The sequence below is a fragment of the Petaurus breviceps genome, unplaced genomic scaffold, assembly GCF_028583685.1.
Source record: "Petaurus breviceps papuanus isolate PSGF00001 unplaced genomic scaffold, PetGlider_PUasm1.0 90503, whole genome shotgun sequence".
In the NCBI taxonomy this organism is placed as follows: Eukaryota; Metazoa; Chordata; class Mammalia; order Diprotodontia; family Petauridae; genus Petaurus; species Petaurus breviceps.
Window position 1 is genome coordinate 2171311 of NW_027187265.1, and position 17815 is coordinate 2189125.

The 17815-nt window shown below is 40.2% G+C and overlaps 1 protein-coding gene across 3 annotated transcripts in view; it reads left to right on the forward strand.

Annotated features, from left to right (window-relative positions):
* ELMO2 (engulfment and cell motility 2) overlaps window positions 1-17815 on the forward strand; it is a 54194-nt gene that overhangs the window by 1369 nt on the left and 35010 nt on the right. For 2 of the 3 annotated variants that reach the window (XM_069062717.1, XM_069062718.1), the window contains exons 2-5: window positions 9553-9717; window positions 10029-10069; window positions 14311-14383; window positions 15076-15126. In XM_069062717.1, coding sequence (XP_068918818.1) covers window positions 9634-9717; window positions 10029-10069; window positions 14311-14383; window positions 15076-15126 — 249 coding nt within the window. In that variant the 5' untranslated portion in view covers window positions 9553-9633. The remainder of the gene's footprint in view (window positions 1-9552; window positions 9718-10028; window positions 10070-14310; window positions 14384-15075; window positions 15127-17815) is intronic. The other variant, XM_069062719.1, reaches the window with a different exon arrangement.

A 17815-nucleotide genomic window follows, 5' to 3' on the forward strand; every position in this document is an offset into this window, starting at 1 on the left:
GGACTCTGAAGGTAATGGTGGTAGATCAAAACTTCTTGAACACAGCATCATGTGATTAATACACATGACTTACTTAGCTCTTAAGAGTTAAGATCTGATGTGTCTTTATAGGAGTTGGTACTGCTTTTCCAACCCCCCCTTCCAACTGTCTTGAGTACTGGAGACATGCATAGGAACAAGGACACCCCAGGGATGATATTGAAGAAGATACTTTAATAGCCATTTAGCCCAGAACTCATCCCTGGTTGGTGGCAGGTCTTATATGCCAACCCTGTGTAAGAACAGTTGAAACCAACTCAGGTATTGATCTGAGGATGTACCCTACCTAAAACATCTGGTGGTCATGGGATCATAGGATTTTGAGCTAGAGGGAAACCTGGAGGTCAAGTTGTATTTTTGGATGAGCTATTTAGCCTCTTGAGGTCTGTTTCCTCATATCCAAAGTGAGAGGATTGAAGTAGATAAGCTATATAGTTATTTCCAATTCTAAATCTATAATCTTTTGAACTAAACTCTTCATTTTACAGATGAAGAAACTGAGGCCCAGAAAAAAGAAATGATTTGCCCACATCAGAACCAGGATTTGAGCTTAGGACATCTAATTCTAAACTTAGCATATCATCTATTATGCCACTGTCTAAGTTTAGTGTCTAGATACACTCAGGTTTCTGTTCATGGGTTTGCTTCAGATCAACAAGAATTTACAGAACACTTACTATGTGCTTGGACATTGATCTGGGGGTGGTGCTAGGATACAGAGAAGAATGGAAATACAGGCCTATAGGACACTACTTATCTTCAGGGAACACAGTTTTGTTGGAATTCAATACCATATAATTCAATTTGAAGCAGATGACATTATAAAGCAGTGTTCAGTATGATTAAGTGAATAGTGGGTGGTGCAGACAGTAAGTGCCAGTTTGGTTTTAGAGTAGCAAATGTAGAAGAGCAGATGCGAACTCCTAAGGCAGCTCTGGACCTGACTCAGACTTAGAAAAGTCCTTCAGAAAAGGAATAATGATGGTACCACCTTGCATTCTTATGGGTTTTTTTTGGTTTTGTTTCTTGTTTTACTTTCCAAATCCCTTTCATTTCTGTTGTCTCCTTCTGTTTTTACCACATCCCTGGTCGGCAGCAGTGTAGTAAAAAGAGCAATGAACTTGGACTCTGGAGACCTGTGTTCAAATCTTGGTTCTAATACTTATTAGCTCTGTGACTCTAAACAAGACAGTTAATCTCCCAACCTTAATTTAGTTGTCTGTAAAATGTGGAAACTAATAACTGTACACTTGTGAGGAAATTGCCAAGTAAGCTTTAAAGCACTCTCAAAATGTGAATTATTAGATTGGGCACTTCACAACTGAGAGAACTAAGGTTTACTTGCCTTTGAATCAACTCATTTTACATATGAGAAAGTGGAGACTCAGGAGTGACTTTATCCAAGGTCATATAGCTGGTTGGTGGCATACAACTTAGCTACTATCATCATAACTGCAATACTAAATAATGGCTGTCATCTTTATTCTCAGCCTAGGGTTCTTTTCCCTACGCCTCACTGCCTGCGTGTTCATGGTCCTGCCTGAGCATCTTGGACTCTTGTACAGTCTTATTAGCTTGTCAAAGGGGAACTGTTGTTCTAAAGCTCCAGCTACACTTTTCATCCCGTGTTCTGTTTTTTTTTCCTTCTTGGCAGTCCCAAGTACTGAAGGAAGTGATTCTATGGGTAGACCTCTGCTAACTCTACTACCAACAAGGAATCAATTTGCCATGTTCTGGGTTAAGGATCTGGGAGGCTCTGAGCATTATCTATATACAGCTCTCTCAACTAGTGATGTTTTTGTCTTCTACTAAAGACAGGGTCAAATTCTAATTTTCTGTTTGCCAGGTCCAATACAGGCTGTCTTTGGGATGGAAGAAGAGAAGTGATCTCACAGCCAGGGTTGGCTAAGAGAACACCAACTTCATTATCAACTTCTACCCTCCACCCGCCCTCCACTTTGCCCATCTCTTATTGGTTGTAGTTTGTGATTCCACTTTTGGGATGGATTTCTACTTCTGACAAATTTTGGCTAAATAGTGACAGATACCTGAGTTGCTTTTTTGTGTTGGGGTATCTGCTGATACTTCGAGCAATTAATGTCACAACCTGAATCTGTTGCTTAATCAGATCCTACTCTACTCTGTACTAACAGACACATTGTGGTCTGAGTAGTGGAAGCTGAGTCAGTGCTCAGATGGAGAGATTTCAGGGGAAAGCCAGTGGTATTAGAGATGGTGTCCTCAAGTTTCTCCTGGTGGTATGTCTTCTAGAATCATGTAATGACAGAGATGGAAGGGAACTTAGAATACAAAAGATTAGAGTGAAAGGAAGAATGTTAGAACACAGAATAGCAGAACTCAAAAGGGACATTAAGCCCATTATTTTGTCTAACCCCTCATTTTGGAGATGGGAAACTGAGTCCCAGCAAAGTGAAGTAACCTAACCTGAGGTCACACAGCAAGGTAGTGGTAGAAACAGGATTTGAACCCAAGTCTCAGGAGTCCAGCTGCTTTTCATTACATTGTGGCTGTCATCTGGTGAGATTTTATAGAATCAAACTTCCTTCAACAATGTCAGTAAAGAATGTTAAAACCTTTTCATTAAAGGAGTAGGGGGTTCACCTTTTTGGTGCCTCCCTCTTGTCCCCTAATTCCTTGGTAATAGGACAGTCATTTTTCACTTCCTTAAGATGTGCTTTGTAGCAGCACCATCATAATCCAGCCCTGTGGAGCAATCATCACATTTGTGTGATTTATAAAAGTGTTGAGGAGTTTTTATAACAATAATGAGTCTATAAGCAAATCTTTCAAAATCCACTTAAAGAATGCCCCATTTGAGACACACTGATGCTCATTCTTCTCACTGTGGCTTTGTCTTTGAAACCTGAGTTTTAGTTCTTCCTAATATGTAGCCAAATTATCTTCCTTGGATCAGTGAGTGTCAGAGGGCTTCTTTCCCAATTTGCTTGTGATTTGAGTTTTCAAAGATTTTCTTTTATATCCAATGTGAAAAGGGTGGGACAAGAGTCATTTTATTCAGAATGGGCAAATTACTTCTTTGTCCCCCTGGGACTGGACTGAGAGACACAGCTCAGCTATCCCTGGCCAATTTCTCCTGAACTCTGCACTACTGCTGAGTGAAAGAGTGAGAGAGGCTATTTATAACCCTGTGAATTTTGCAGTGGTAGTTGAATTGCTTCATCCTGATTTCCACTTCCTTTCGAAAATGAAAATTAAGAAAGTAAGCAAGCATGCTCTGTTGAGATGGCTCATCTGGGGGGAGAACAACATCCAGTCTCAGCATCCTACCCTACCCTGCCCCCCCCCCCCCACATATGACCACGGGGCAGAAGTCCTAATTTCTTGGCCATAGCAGGAAAAGCCCATATCAGGAGGTAGAAGTTACAATGAAACATTTTAGCTCAATATATAAAAGACTTTGCTCACAATCTGAGCTATCCAACAAAGGAGTGAAAGACAGCTTCCTGGTCCTGTAGATGACTTAGAGGCCAAATGACCTCTTGTAGAGGGACATGTGCGTCAGGTGTTTTGGATGAGACCAGTCAGGTCCCTTATGACTGTAATATTTTTTGATTTTGAATTAAATTTATGATTTTTTTATTTTTGCTTTTTGGAGGGCAGTTGGGGTTAAGTGACTTGCCCAGGGTCACATGGCTAGTTTTTGTATTAAGTGTCTGAGGCCGGATTTGAACTCAGGTCCTCCTGACTCCAGGGCTGATGCTCTATTCACTGTGCGACCTAGCCGCCCCTTGAATTAAATTTAGAAAAATATTTTACATGGAATGACTCTTGTTGAGTGCTTAGGGAGAAAACAACTACCAGGTAACTCTGAAAGTTAGTAAGTTTCTTTTATATTAGGAGCCATAAGCAGACATAGGTATAGTAATGATCTGGTACAGGTCTCTTGTCTGTCATGTGATTTAAATTCTCAATTTCCATCATATCCTATATATATATATGTATATGTATATGTACATATATACACACATATATATATAGGTGTCATGTGACTAGTTTTTTTTTTAAGACTAGAATTGCTAGGGGCGGCCAGGTGGCTCCAGTGTTGGGACGACCTGGAGATCGAATCCCGGGCTCAGACACTCAGCACCACACCCAGAAATAACTGGCCGTGTAACCTTGAGCAAGTTACTTAACCCCGATTGCTTAAAATTTAAAAAAAAAAAAAGACTAGAATTGCTTCCATCAAACAGATGCTGTTCCCTTTAAAACCATTCCTTGAGAGACCATGGGCTTATCCCATAATGCTGCTGTTGCTCATCATCTCTTTCAGTCCTTTGAGAAGGGTCTTCAGACTCCACAGTATCAGCTATATCTTATCCATAGTTCTGGCCGACCTTTGTTCCTGAGAATAGATTTGATTTTTGGAAATGGCCCAGAGTCATTCAGACTCAAGTTGAGAGAATAAGGTGGTTGGTCAAGCTGGTTGGTGCTCTTTGGGGTCAGAAATGACTCTGGAAAGTAATGAAACTAGTTTCTTGTCCAACTTGTGAAATAGCCCGGAAAGCAGTTCCCAAAGAGGAGTTCCAAATGTTGCACAATGACAGCATTGTTAGAATAAACATGTAGCTTCTCAAGGGGACTTTTGAAGAAGACAGTACTCTTTTCAATATATAAGTTCTTAACATAGAGTCATAAGATTTATAGAGTTTTAGAATCAGAAAGAATGACAAATAGCATTTCATCAGACTCACTTTATAGATTAGGAAATTGAATACAAGAATCACTGGATTGAGAAAAAACTTGGGTTCTGGCCTTAGCTCTGCCAGTTACTTCTGTGAGATCTTGAGTAAGTGACCTGACTTATCTTCTGCTCTTTCCCCCTTTTCTCTCTCTAAAAGAGAGTTGGAACTAGATGGTCTCCAAGGACCCTTCTATCACTAATATTCTGATTCTATGCCCATATTAATGCAGCCAGGTAATGGCAGAGCTGGGATGAGACCCCCAAGTGTCCTCACTCTGTCCAATGTCCTTTTTACTACACTGTGCTGCTTACATATATTTAGAAGTCAGTCTTGTTATAATAGAATCATACCTTCTAGTTAGACCATTTTTTATGGGTGAGGAGGCCTGAAGAAGTTAAAATCATGGTTCTTTGTGAGTCAGAATCAGCTTTAGAATTCAATGTCTGTTGTGTCCCCATTATCCTGGACCTACTTATATCATTGAGACAGAGGACTTGCAACCCAAAGAGTTGTAGGTGTATAATGATGGCCAGTTCTGTTTTGTGTGCTGCTTCTGAATCTGTGTACGCAAAATCACAAGTATTGAAACAGATTTCTAGGACCCTTTGGTCAGACTGAGGAGGTTATCCCCCGTGAGGTGTCCTGGAGGATAAGGCAATTTCTTCCTTTCATTCATTGGGTGGATTCTGGGGATGTTGGTGTCTCAGCAGTTTGTTCTGATGAACTCAGACCACTCAGAACACCTACATCTTGGTAGCTGGTGGTAGTTACGATTTACTTCTTCCTAAGGCCTGTGAATTTGTGGGGAGAGAAAGGTTCTGTTTTTTAACCACTGATAGGTCACCCTGAGAATTCATTCTTGTTAGACCCTGAGAGCCAGTCTGTACTTATCAGACTGACAGAGCTCTGAATGACAACTTGGCAATTTAGAATCATGTTAGAGGAGAAAAAGGCAGAACAAAGGAAAAAGATGGTTAGAACTAGAAGGGCCCTTTTAAAATATGGAATATTAGATCTGGGAGGTATTCTTGATTTGCTTTGTAATTTCATCCGTGTAGGGAACTTTATGTATGGAACTTACCTGCAGTAATGCAGATTGATAGCTGTTCTGTGACTTGCAGACCCAGAAAGTTTCTAAGAGCACTGAGAAGTTTTGTTATTTGTTGAGCCCTCTTGCCACTATACCTTGCTGCTTCTCAGGGAATCATGAACACAAAATTTTAAAGTTAGAAGAAACCTTATAGAGACCAACTGGTCCAACCCTTCATTTTACAGATGAAGAAATTGGAACCCAGAAAGGGAAGTTATTATTCTGCTTATCAGTAGCAAAGTTGGGACTAGTACTCAGGTCCCTGATTCCTAGACCTATGCTTTTCCCTCTATGCTGGGTTCTTCTTCTCATGATGGTATGTCAGGAGGAGCTGGCAACTACTGTGGAGGATTCGGTTGCTGGCTGGCTAGATAAGTGTGAAGATTTAGCCAAAATATGCTTTCTTTTAAGTAGCAGGGCTTTTTACAGACCTGTATGCTGGGAGGGGCCTTTGTGCAAATGTCTGTTGAAGTCATCCATCAGCCTGGTGACTACCCTTAATCAGACCTTGGAGGGAGAGGATGCTATAGCTACCACTTAGAGTACCACTAAGCCAGTCCTAGTTGCCTAGGATACCAGTCACATGACCCATCATCTAGCCTTGCTCAAACTGGGATTCATTTTTTTTCCTTCTTCTTTTATGGGGGAATTTTTCCTTTTGAAAGCTTTGTCTTCTTGTAGATTTCCAAGAAGTGGTGCCATGTACAGCATATGCTTCTAACCTAATCCTCTTTTTATTGCTTTGATCTGAAGCTATGAAAGCCCAAAGGCAAATTGAATTGTGATCTGAAAAATCTGACTCAAATGTAAGATCACAGGCTTTTAAAGTTGGAAGAGACCTTAGTCCCACTCCCTCTTTTTAGAGAGGAGCTACTAGAACCCAGAAAAGTAAAATGAGTAGTAAGTGATGGAGCTGGGATTTGAAAGTAGGCCTTCTAGGTTATGTAATACAATGCCTCTTAAAAAACATACAACCAAAAAACCCACCCCTTTTATTTTTTATTGAGTTCTAAATTCTGTTCCTACCTCCAGCCTATCCCCTACTCATTTATTTAAAAGGCAAGCAATATAATAACTATAATGTATGTGAAGTCATACAAAATATATTTATATACTTTCGTTCACATTAGCCATCCAGCAGCTCTTGCTAGACAATACAGCATCCCAGACAAGTGATCAATGTAGCCTTTGGAAGAGGCTCTGGAAGACAGGGAGCTCACTACTTTAAAAGGATTCCATTTCATTCTTGAACTTCTTAGTCTCCTTGGCAGGATCATTATCCATGTTCACCCACTATGGGTGGATGTGCCCCGGGGAATCTATCATTGGCTCTTCTTTTTTTCTGTTTTCTTGTGTGTGTGTGTGTGTGTGTGTGTGTGTGTGTGTGTGTGTGTGTGTATGTGTGAGTGAGTGTGATCTCATTAGCTCCCATGAGTTCAACAATCATTTTTTATGTAGATGACTATCATAGCTACATGGGAGTCCTTATCTCCCTCTAGATTCCTAGTGTTCTGTTATGAACTGCTTGCTGGAGAACTCCAGTTGAATTTCCCATAGATATCTCACACTCTGCATGTTTAAAATAAGACTCATCTTTCCCTCTAAACCTCACTTCCTAGTTTCTGTGGTTGGAACTGTCATCTTTCTGGTCAACCAGGTTCACAGTCTTTGACTCTATCCAGGACATTGATTCTTGCTTTCCTTCACTCCTGGCAATTCTTTCTCTGCCCTCTCTTGCAGTCATTTCTCTTCACTCACACAGCCACCACCATATTTCAGGCAGGCCCTCATTACTTCTCCCCTGGGTTATTGCACTAGCTTTCTAAGTGGTTTCCCTGCTTCTTTTCTCTCCTTTTTCTAGGCCATCCTCTTTATAGCTGCCAAATTGATAGCCCTAAATCACGGATCTAACCATTTTACTTCCCTGCTCAAAAACTTTCAGTGGCACTCTATTGCTTCTAGGATAAATTGCAAACTACTCAGTCTAGCATTGAAAGCGCTTCACATATTTTCTCCAAAAATGATATTTCATCTTCCATTTCCATGCTTTTGCATAGGTTGTCCTAGGTTCCTGGAAAGCCCTTTCTCCTAATCTCCATCTCTTGGAATACTTAGCTTCCTAAAAATTTGCTCCCTTCAAGACTGAGGTTAGGTTCTATTTCCGAGTAAGGGTCTTCAATGATAGCTACTTAATAAGTGTTTATTAAATAGAATTAACTTGAATTTGAATACTCTAAAATTTGTCTCCCTGACTCCTTTAAATGGTTCTAGTTCTACCCTCTGGAACTGGATATATAACAAGTTGGCTCCTTTTTCTACATGAGCTTTCTTCAGATGTTTGAAAATTGTTTTCATGTGTGTTAAAATTGTATCTTGTTTTGTTCCCCCGACCACCCTTCAACTTCTAGTCAGTATAGTAAGGAAGTTTTTTAAGTGACCAGCATAAAAGGGCCATAGCAGGACATTAGATTGCAAAGAGGAACCTGAAAGTTACTTAAAACTGTCCCAAAGATCAGAGGAGCACAATTTACAAATTAGTATAGCCAAAATTCACTTCCTAGAAATAGATGATCAATCAGCAGAAGCCATCTAGTTGCTGCTGTCAGGTTCTGGTCCTATAACATGTAAATTGTAGACCTTCACAGCTTCAGACTAGCAGAACATCAAAAAGGTGCTGATAGCTTTGCAGTGACAATTTTGAAATTTTACGTATAACCTTGAAGTGATTTGTTAACAAACTAACCACAAGGTGGCACAGATAGGAGTTAATCTGCTTCCTCCCAAAACTTTATAAAATGAGGCCTCAAGCTCTTCCTTTCCCCGCTTTCCTGACTTTCTTCTATCTCCTAAGGGTCCTTCATACTGAATGTTCCCTAATCTAATTTAATCTAATAATGGTTGTGTGTGATATTCTCTGCCTGTCACCCTCCCTATCTTTTTCCCCACATTATCTGCCTCCTTTCACCACCCCATCTTCTGTTCCCATGCCATCCACCTCTGTATCCCTCCCTACTTTGTGCTGCTTGTCTCAGTATTTTCTGTGTTGTTTGCCCTCAAACCCTTTGTGGTTATTTAAGTGTGATTACTGCTGTTTCCATGCTGCCAATCATAGTCTTTACTGGCTAACACAAAAGAACTGGGCATGCTTGCCCCCATTTCATAATTTCATAAATTAATTCATCATGTTTATCTGCTCTCCCTCCCAGCTTAAAGTTTTCTCTCCTCCAGAGCAGATATTCCTGATTCTTCAGTAGATTCTCATATGACATGGTTCAAACTCCCTCCTCATCTTGGTCACCTTTCTTTGGGCATGATCCTATATGTCAACATCCTTAAAATATGACACTGAGAACTGAGCACATTTCAGATTTGGCCTGACCAAATTTGATAAGTATGCCTTCTGTGTCTTCAAGGTGTTGCTAAAAATAGACAGTCTCCTGAGGGCTACCTATCTCAGATGTTTATGACACCTCCTGCCCCCAATACATCGAAAACATTTCCTTCAATAGTCTTAAATCACAGCTGGTAGTAGTTGTGAGGTTGGGATTAAGTTCATTCAGCCTGGGTAGTTTCTTACATATATATCATATATAACATTGAATATTCTTCTTCTTTGAAATGTGCTTAACAAAATAAGTAAAAATAATAAGATTATTATGTCCTGTGACTTTTCCTTTCTGTCTGACCCTCTCTCCACAGGCAGCTGAACTGGGTGTATATGTGTGTGTGTAACCAGGGAGCCCCCTTTACTTCCTGCACTGGAGGAAGGTGGGTCCATTAATGAAAATGCCGCCCCCATCTGACATTGTCAAAGTGGCAATTGAGTGGCCAGGTGCTAATGCCCAGCTGCTGGAAATCGACCAGGTGAGAGTTTGAGATGCCATAAGAGAAGAGAGAAAGAGTTGTGTGTGTTTGTGTGGGAAATGAAGAGAGAAGCAAGAGGGAGCCCTGGAGTCAGGAATAAGTCTTAGCTCTAGGGATCTTGTCTGGTAGTTCTGCCCTGATGTGCCAGAGATAGTTCAGGATAGTTTGTAGGAAAGTTGCTTACTCTTTAACAAAGGTAAGTATTCTACTTCCTTCTCTTGCGATAGTCCTATTTAGCATCTATTCCATTTATAGCCTTGGTATGACTAGAAGGTAATCACCAGTGAGGAATTATGTCTTTTTCTTTACAGAAACGGCCCCTGGCATCCATTATCAAGGAAGTTTGTGATGGGTAAGTTGGTCCACTAATAGATTCCAGAGCCCCTGATTACTGGTCCCCAAAGACTAAAGCAACAGTAATGGATCTTGATAAGGATTTATTTGACAGAGGAGTTTGCACTAGGGCCCTACTAGGGGATTGGCAGCAAACCAGATATAACAATCTTCCTGGCCCTTAAGGAGATTCAGTGGATTAGCCAGGCTCTCAAGACCTCTTGTAACAGTTTTCTGCCCATTGCAGTGGCTTGCTGTTTTTATAAAGGTTTGCATACCAAATGAACAATTAATAACCCAAACAATCCACTGTTAAGCCCAAGATTGCTTACTATCCTCCCAAAAATTTTAATTTGATTTTTTTTAATGAAAAGAAATCCACCTTCTCTCCCTGCCTTCTACCCCCAGTTTAAAAAGAAAGAAAACCAAGACCCTTGTAATATATATATATCAAGAAAAAAATTCTTGCATTGGTCAAGTCCAGAAAATACACATGTCCCAATCTGCATGAGTCTCTATCTAACCTCTCCTTCGGGGGATAGGTAGCATGCTTCATCATGAGCCTTCTGGTGTCACAATTTCATTATATTTTTTTCATTGGAGCAGACTTGTCCCCCTTGTCACTAGTTCTATGATCCCTTCCCAAGGATACAGTTGCCACCACACAGAAATCCTCTAGCCACCATATTCTCACAGCTTTCTACCCCTTTACCCTCTCTGCCATAAAAGTTGGTGCATATTTTCATGCATACATGATACATTCACCCAGATCTGCTTAGGAGAACTACTTTGTTCCCATGTGCATATATTATTGTCATATAAGAATGGGGCACTCCAGTCTTAGCACTCCACCTAAAAAAAGTTGGCCTAAATCTTAAGATTATAAAATAGATTATTTAGAGTCTAGTTATAAAATTATAAAGTTCTAGAGCTGTAAAGTTTAGAAGTCTAATTCTGTTTATTCATGGTATAGAGAAGGAAGCTGGGGTCTGTAGAGGAGAGATGATGGGCCCAAACTCACATCACAAATTGGTGACAGTTCACACTATAATCTAGGTCTTAAGTGTTTTCTACTAAATTATATAACATTAGAGCTTCAACATCACCTCATTTTATAACAGAGGAAACTGAGGCCAGAGAGATGAAGTAACTTCCCTAAAATCAAAGAGTCACAGAATTTTCAAATTGGAAAAGAATTTCATCAACCTTTTGGTTCAGCCTGTGCTTGAAAGGAGGCTCCGCTATAACATGTCTCACAAAAGGTCAGGCAGTCTCAGAGAGTCTGGAAGCTCTCCAGTGAGAAGGATCCCACTATTTGCCAAGGCAGCCCATTCCATTTTGATACAGCTTTAATTATTAGGAAGCTTTTGCTGAGTGCAGTTAAGTGGTGCAGTGAATAGAGCTCTGGGCTTGGAGTTAGGAAGACCTGAATTTAAATGCAGCTCAGACATTTACTAGCTGTGACCCTGGGGAAGTCACTTTACCTGTGTTTGCCTCAGTTTCCTCAGCTGTAAATTGAGAATAATAATAACATCTAGTTCCCAGGATTGTTGTGAGGATCAGATGGAATAGCATTTGTGAAGCACTTGGCAGATAGTAGGTGCTATAGAAATGCTAGCTATAACCTATTATTAACATCAAGCAGACATTTATCTCTTCCGCAACTTCCAGACATTAGTCCTTTTTCTGCCCTCCCTGGCTAAACAGAACAAGTCTAATTCTTCTTTCACATGAGAGCCTTTCAGATATTTGAATACAGTTATGAGAATCCCCCAGTCTGCTCTGCCCCAAATAGTCCTTTTGACCCATCATCATGTGATATAGATTCGAGATCTGTAACCATCCTTTCTGGGCGTTTTTTGGAAACTTGAGTTTATCAATGTCCTTCCTAAACTTCAGAGCCTAAAATTACTCATGAAAGCTGTGCTCCTAATGCATCCTGAGATCCTGTTAGCCTTTTTGACTGGCAAATCGCATCACCAGCTCATACTGAGCTTGAAGTTGACTTAAGCCCCTTGAACTTTTTCACACATGCTACTACTATCTGCTCATGCCTCCCCTATCTTATACTTGTGAAATTGATTGTTTTTAACTGTGGTGTGTTTCTTTACATTTATGCCCATTAAATTTCAACTTCTTAGGCAGGATAGCATAGTGGAGAGAGGGCTGGCCTTGGAGTCAGGAAGAGTTGAATTCAAGGCCTGCTTCTGACACATGCTGTCTGTATGACCCTATTCAATTCACTTAACTTCTCAGGATCCTAGGCAGGATCTCTTTAAAGTATCTAAGTTGTAAAGTAGGTGCCAATTGCAGATAGCCACTCTTCATTGGAGAGGGAATTTCCTTATTGGGAATTCTCTATGCCAATAAAATCATAGGTCCTGTCTGAAAAAAGAGGCTCTTTCTGGATCCTCACTCTGTCCCTCAATATGTTAGCTACCCATACAGGTTTGTGTTCCCTGCAAATTTCATGATCATGCTATATATACCATTTGGAAGAAATGTTCATCATATTAGGCCAACCACAAATACCTGGAATACTATCTAACCTCCATCTCTTTATATTTTCTGCAAGAATAATATGACATACTTTAACAGATGCTTAGGTGAAACACAAAGACACAGATACACACTCTCACACACTCACGCACACTCACACACACACTCTTCCCCTATCTGCTAGTTTAGTGACCCAGTTGGAAATGGAATTAAGGTTTGTCTGCCTTGACCTGTTCTTGGTGAACCCATGGTGGGTCTTTGAAATCACTGTTTCCTTTCTTAGATGTTCACTAACCATTTCTTTAATCTTCTATAGCATTTTCTTAGGAATCAAAGTCAAAGTCACTAGTCTGTAATTTGTACACTCTCTTCCTATTTTGGAAGATTGTGACAACATTTACTCTTGATCAGTTGGGCATCACCTATCCCTTCTCCAGAAGCTTTCAGACATCACTGATCATGACCACAGCCTAGCCCCAGTCCCAGCAATTGTATCTACCAACTTTTTCAGTAGAGAGGATATGGTTCATCTGACCTGATTTTATCAAGGACACTAGGTATTTTCTTACTATCTCTTTGTGTGTCTTAGGAATCAGTTCCGGTTTGCCATTTCTGTAAGCAATTCAACCTTCTGTCTGTCTCTTTGTCAGTTATTATTGTCCTCTCCTCAGTAGATCTTATGGTCTTCCTAGCAACTAATACTGATTTTTTAAAAAATCCTTTTGTTTTCTTTAGTTTTCTTCCAACTTCAGCTGTTTCTGAGCTGTAGCACTCTTACATTTTTACAAGATTGGGCTAGGTTCTTTATTCGTCCTTCTTTACCTGCCTATACATGCATTTTCTATTAATTAAAAAAAATTGATTGATTGATTGATTGATTGATGAGTTCTCTCTATATTCATATAAGTCTTCAGTTTTTTCCTCCTCACTAGAATTGTTTTCCTTTGTCTTCGGAAATTCTTACAAGTTTCTTAACCCTCCTGGAATGACTTCCCCAATGGAATTTTGGTCCATGAGATTCTATGTAGCCTTTCTCCAAACCCTTTAAAATCTGCTTTCCCCAGATCTAAGTTCTGTGTCAGGCTTAGAACTGGCTTTTTGCTGCTTCTCTATTACAAACACTGGGAGGCAGTGAGCACTTCCCTCAAGATTTACATCATTTTTATTCTGGCAATCAGTTTCTGCCTGCTAGCATAATTTCATTCCTCAAAAGTGGAGATCTGTTCTGAAATAGAGTATTCTAGAATGGAGATGATTAAAAGAAAATCAGGACTTTATTAGCTGCTCTACTTTTGCCAAAAGGAGGGCTTCAGAAGATTTTCTGAGTAATTGAAATCTCCCATCACTACCATATTATGCCTCTGCCAAGTTTTTGATGTGCTTCCTGAAATCCTCATCTATTGCTTCTGTCTAGGTGGTCTGTAATATGACAAAATTGCTTCTGTTTCTCCCTCTACTACACTCAGATACTCTTCTTTATGTTTTTGCCCTCTTGTTCATAGGTACAACTAGTCACATAACCAACCTATAACTAGGCAACTAAAAAAATACTTTACAGAAGGTAGACTTGGTGCATTTACACTGTGTTGTGATTCAGTTTAGTAGACATTATTTAATACCTACTATGCATGAGAATTTGATTTGGACACAGATTTTTTTAGAGCTGTAGCTGGTGGGATAAATAAGGAGTAAGGTCTACTTGTGTGGGGGGCAGACCCTGGTCTTATATGTATGGTATTTTTTTTTTGTCATCTTAATCAGGTGGTCTCTACCAAACCCTGAGTACTACACTCTCCGTTATGCAGATGGCCCTCAGCTATATATCACTGAACAGGTCAGTACTGGAGAAGGAACTGACCTAGAGGGTGTTTGGGCCTGTGCTCTGAAAGGAACTGTTCCAGGAGGCAGCCATGTATGTTCTGCCTGATGGCTGGGGCTTCCCATATGCAGTCTATAGAATTCTTTTCTGATGGATAGCACTATACCTTGAACCACAGACCACAGCATGTCAGGCCTTTAAGTAGCCTTAAATCATAAACCAGAGATGGAAGTGCCCTTAAATCATAGACCACAGAAAGATTTTATGAACTTCAGAGTGTCAGTGTTAGAAGGGACATTGGCACTTAGCCTTTCAGAACTTGCAAGTGCTCTAGAGATCATTTAGTTACTTTCCCTTCGGTTTTACCATTAAGGCAATTGAAGCCTAGAGAAGGGAGGGACAGTGACTTGTCCAAGGTCACAGGCAAGTCAGTGACAGGGCTGGAATTGGAGCTTAGGTCTCCTTATTCCCAGTCCATTGTTGGCACTGTTATACCATACTGGCTCTGTCTGTCTCTGTTGGTTGGAAATCTTTTCTTCCCAGTTCAGTGGGCCTGAGCAGGGATAGTAGCAGCCCATTGTGCTGTGCAAAGAGATTTGCCCTATTACATCATTCTTTAACAAAGTGAGTCCTTGTTGGCCCTGTTAGCTTGAAAGCTTGCCATATTACATTCTTATTTGTTACTTCTCTTCTTTCTTTGTGCTCAGACCCGCAGTGACATAAAAAATGGGACGATCTTGCAGCTGGCCATCTCACCGGTAGGTAATCTCCTATTTGTCACCATAAGTTCTTAGGTCAAGCCAGTGGTTGAAGGCTTCTGTCTCTTGAAATGACCTAACTTTGAATGTAAACTGGGTGTCAGATATTTTTCTAGAGTAAATGGAGTATTTTTCAGGATTCTTTGTTGAAGTCAATTTTCTGAAGTAGAAAATATTGCAGTAGTTCTGTCTTGAGAGGCAAATGATGAAAATTTGACTTGTAGCATTGAGGTAGCTTCTGCATATGTGATTTGATGGTTCTCAAATTTTTTCATCCTGTAACAACTTATTCCCACCACTTCCATCTTAAGGACCAGTACTTCTCCACTTTAAAACATAGAATTACACAAAGAATTAGGTGGTCTAAGTACTTGAAAGAGGAAAAGAGTAAGACCCTTATTTATGGGAGGAGAGAAGAGAGGCTAAAGAGGTAGATAGAAGTGATGAACACACAGTGGGTCCTAGATTCACTAAATATTGAAGGCCCTATTATGTGCTTGGTACTGTTCAGGCATAGTAGAAAATGCAGCTTCTTAGAGCACTTTGTCTGGATTATTCCTTTGCTGTGATCACATTTTAGCTCATTTATTTATTTGCCTTTTGGAGGGCAATTGGGGTTAAGTAACTTGCCCAAGGTTACACGGCTAGTTTTTTTGTGTGGGTGTTCAGTGTCTGAGGCCCGGAACCGAACTTGGGTCCTCCTGACTCTGGGGCCAGCACTTTACTCACTGCACCACCTAGCTGTGCCTTTAGCTCATTTATTTTTATACATGTTATGTACCCTTGATTAGACAGTAAATACCTTGGAGACAGGGACTGTCTTTTTTTTTTTTTTTAAAGCAATTGGGGTTAAGTAACTTGCTCAAGGTTACATGGCCAGTTATTTTGTGTGGGTGTCAAGTATCTGAGGCCGGTCTCCCAACTGGAGAGACCCAACCGGAGAGAGGCCGGAGGCCGACGCTCTTACTTTGCCACCTGGCCACCCCACTCTCTTATCTTTATATCACTGGTGTTAAGGACAGGACCTGGAACATACTTTGTTGGCTTTTTGATTCCTTCACTCAATCATCAGACATCTATTAAGTGCTTACTATGTGCCAAGAACCATGCTAAGAAAAGGGTGTATACAATGACAAAAGTGAAACGATCCTTGCCTTCAAGTGGCTTATGTTCTAACGAGGGAAATGACACGAATATAAATAGCATAGGCATTGTTGTTGTCCAGTCATGTCAACTCTTTTATGATCCTATTTGGGATTTTCTTGGCAAAGATACTAGAGGCATCATTATGGACCTAAGGAGTAAAGGCCTCCTGAAAGAGGCAGCTGGACTTTGATGTACAGGGAACAGAACAGGTAATTTGACTAAGGAAGCATACTGTAATATAGAAGGAGGCTTTGCCTCACTTTGCACCACCATCAAAAACCTGGTAGAGACTAGCAAGCTTGGCTTCTGTGATGTTTTTGAAAAATTTTCTAAGATCTCTACTTGGATGAATATTAGCAAAAAAAAAGAAAATAACTCCTATCTGTTTAGCACAGTGCATACATATATGATCTCATTTGATTCTGGGAGGTAGAGGCTAGAATGTGATATTATGTACTGTTACATCTTATAGAATGAAAGCTCCTTGAGGGCAAGGACAGTTTCATTTTTGTCTTTGTATACCCAGCGCCCAGCATAATTCCTGGCACACAATAGGTGTTTAGTAACTGGTTGTTGAATGATTGACAGGTAGTATAAGTAGTATCCCTATTTTACAGAAGAAGAAATTGAGACTAGAGAGGATAAGTGAATTGTTCAGCTATAAAGTGGCCTAGATAGGACTAGAACCTGGATCTCCTGACCCTTAGTTTGTTTCTTTCAGTATGCCAGTATGTTTTAGTAGAAAGCGATGATATTGCTGCTTATAGGAGCAGTTTACTTAAGGTAGAGGGGTGCTTGTTTTTATAAAGCATTTTATTAAGAACATTTTTCTAGTGTTATATACTTTTTCTCCTGATAAGAATATGAGGGGGACATGAATAACCATGTTGGTTTAGGCACACTCTATCTTCAATCCAGTCCCCTCCTTTCCACTCCTACAGTCTTTAAGGCCCTTATTACTTCTCATCTGGACTATTGTAATAGTGTCCCACCTATTCTTCCTGCCTCCAGTCTCTTCCCTCTCCAAACTAACCTCATTCAGCTGCCAGCTGTCAGGGAAAATCCGACCAAGTCATACTCCTGCTCAAAAATGGAGTGCCTTCTTACCACCAGTAGAATAGACTACCTCTTCCTTAGCCTGGTATTCAAGATTTTTGACATTCAGCCTCCAGTTTACCATTTTAATCTTGTTTTTTTGTTCTATTCCCCTTCACAAATTTTCCATTCAGGCTATATTGGACTACTACTTTGTACCATAGTCTCTTCCAACCTTATCCCTTATTCTCTCTCCTCCCTCTTTAGTCTGTGTTGCTCAAGATGTCACTGACAGCTGGAGGGCACTTCATGTTGAAATTTCCTTTCTTTAAGGGCTAGCTCAGGTGACATCTGCTCCGTAGAGCTTTGTTTGCTTTTTTTTTTTTTGGGTTAACAAGCTTACTTTAATCAGTCAAACATGTATCATTTACCTCATTCAGGGGAAAAAGGTCAGTACCCCGAACTTCAGAATATACAGACAGAATGATCAAGACAGAGAAATAGATCA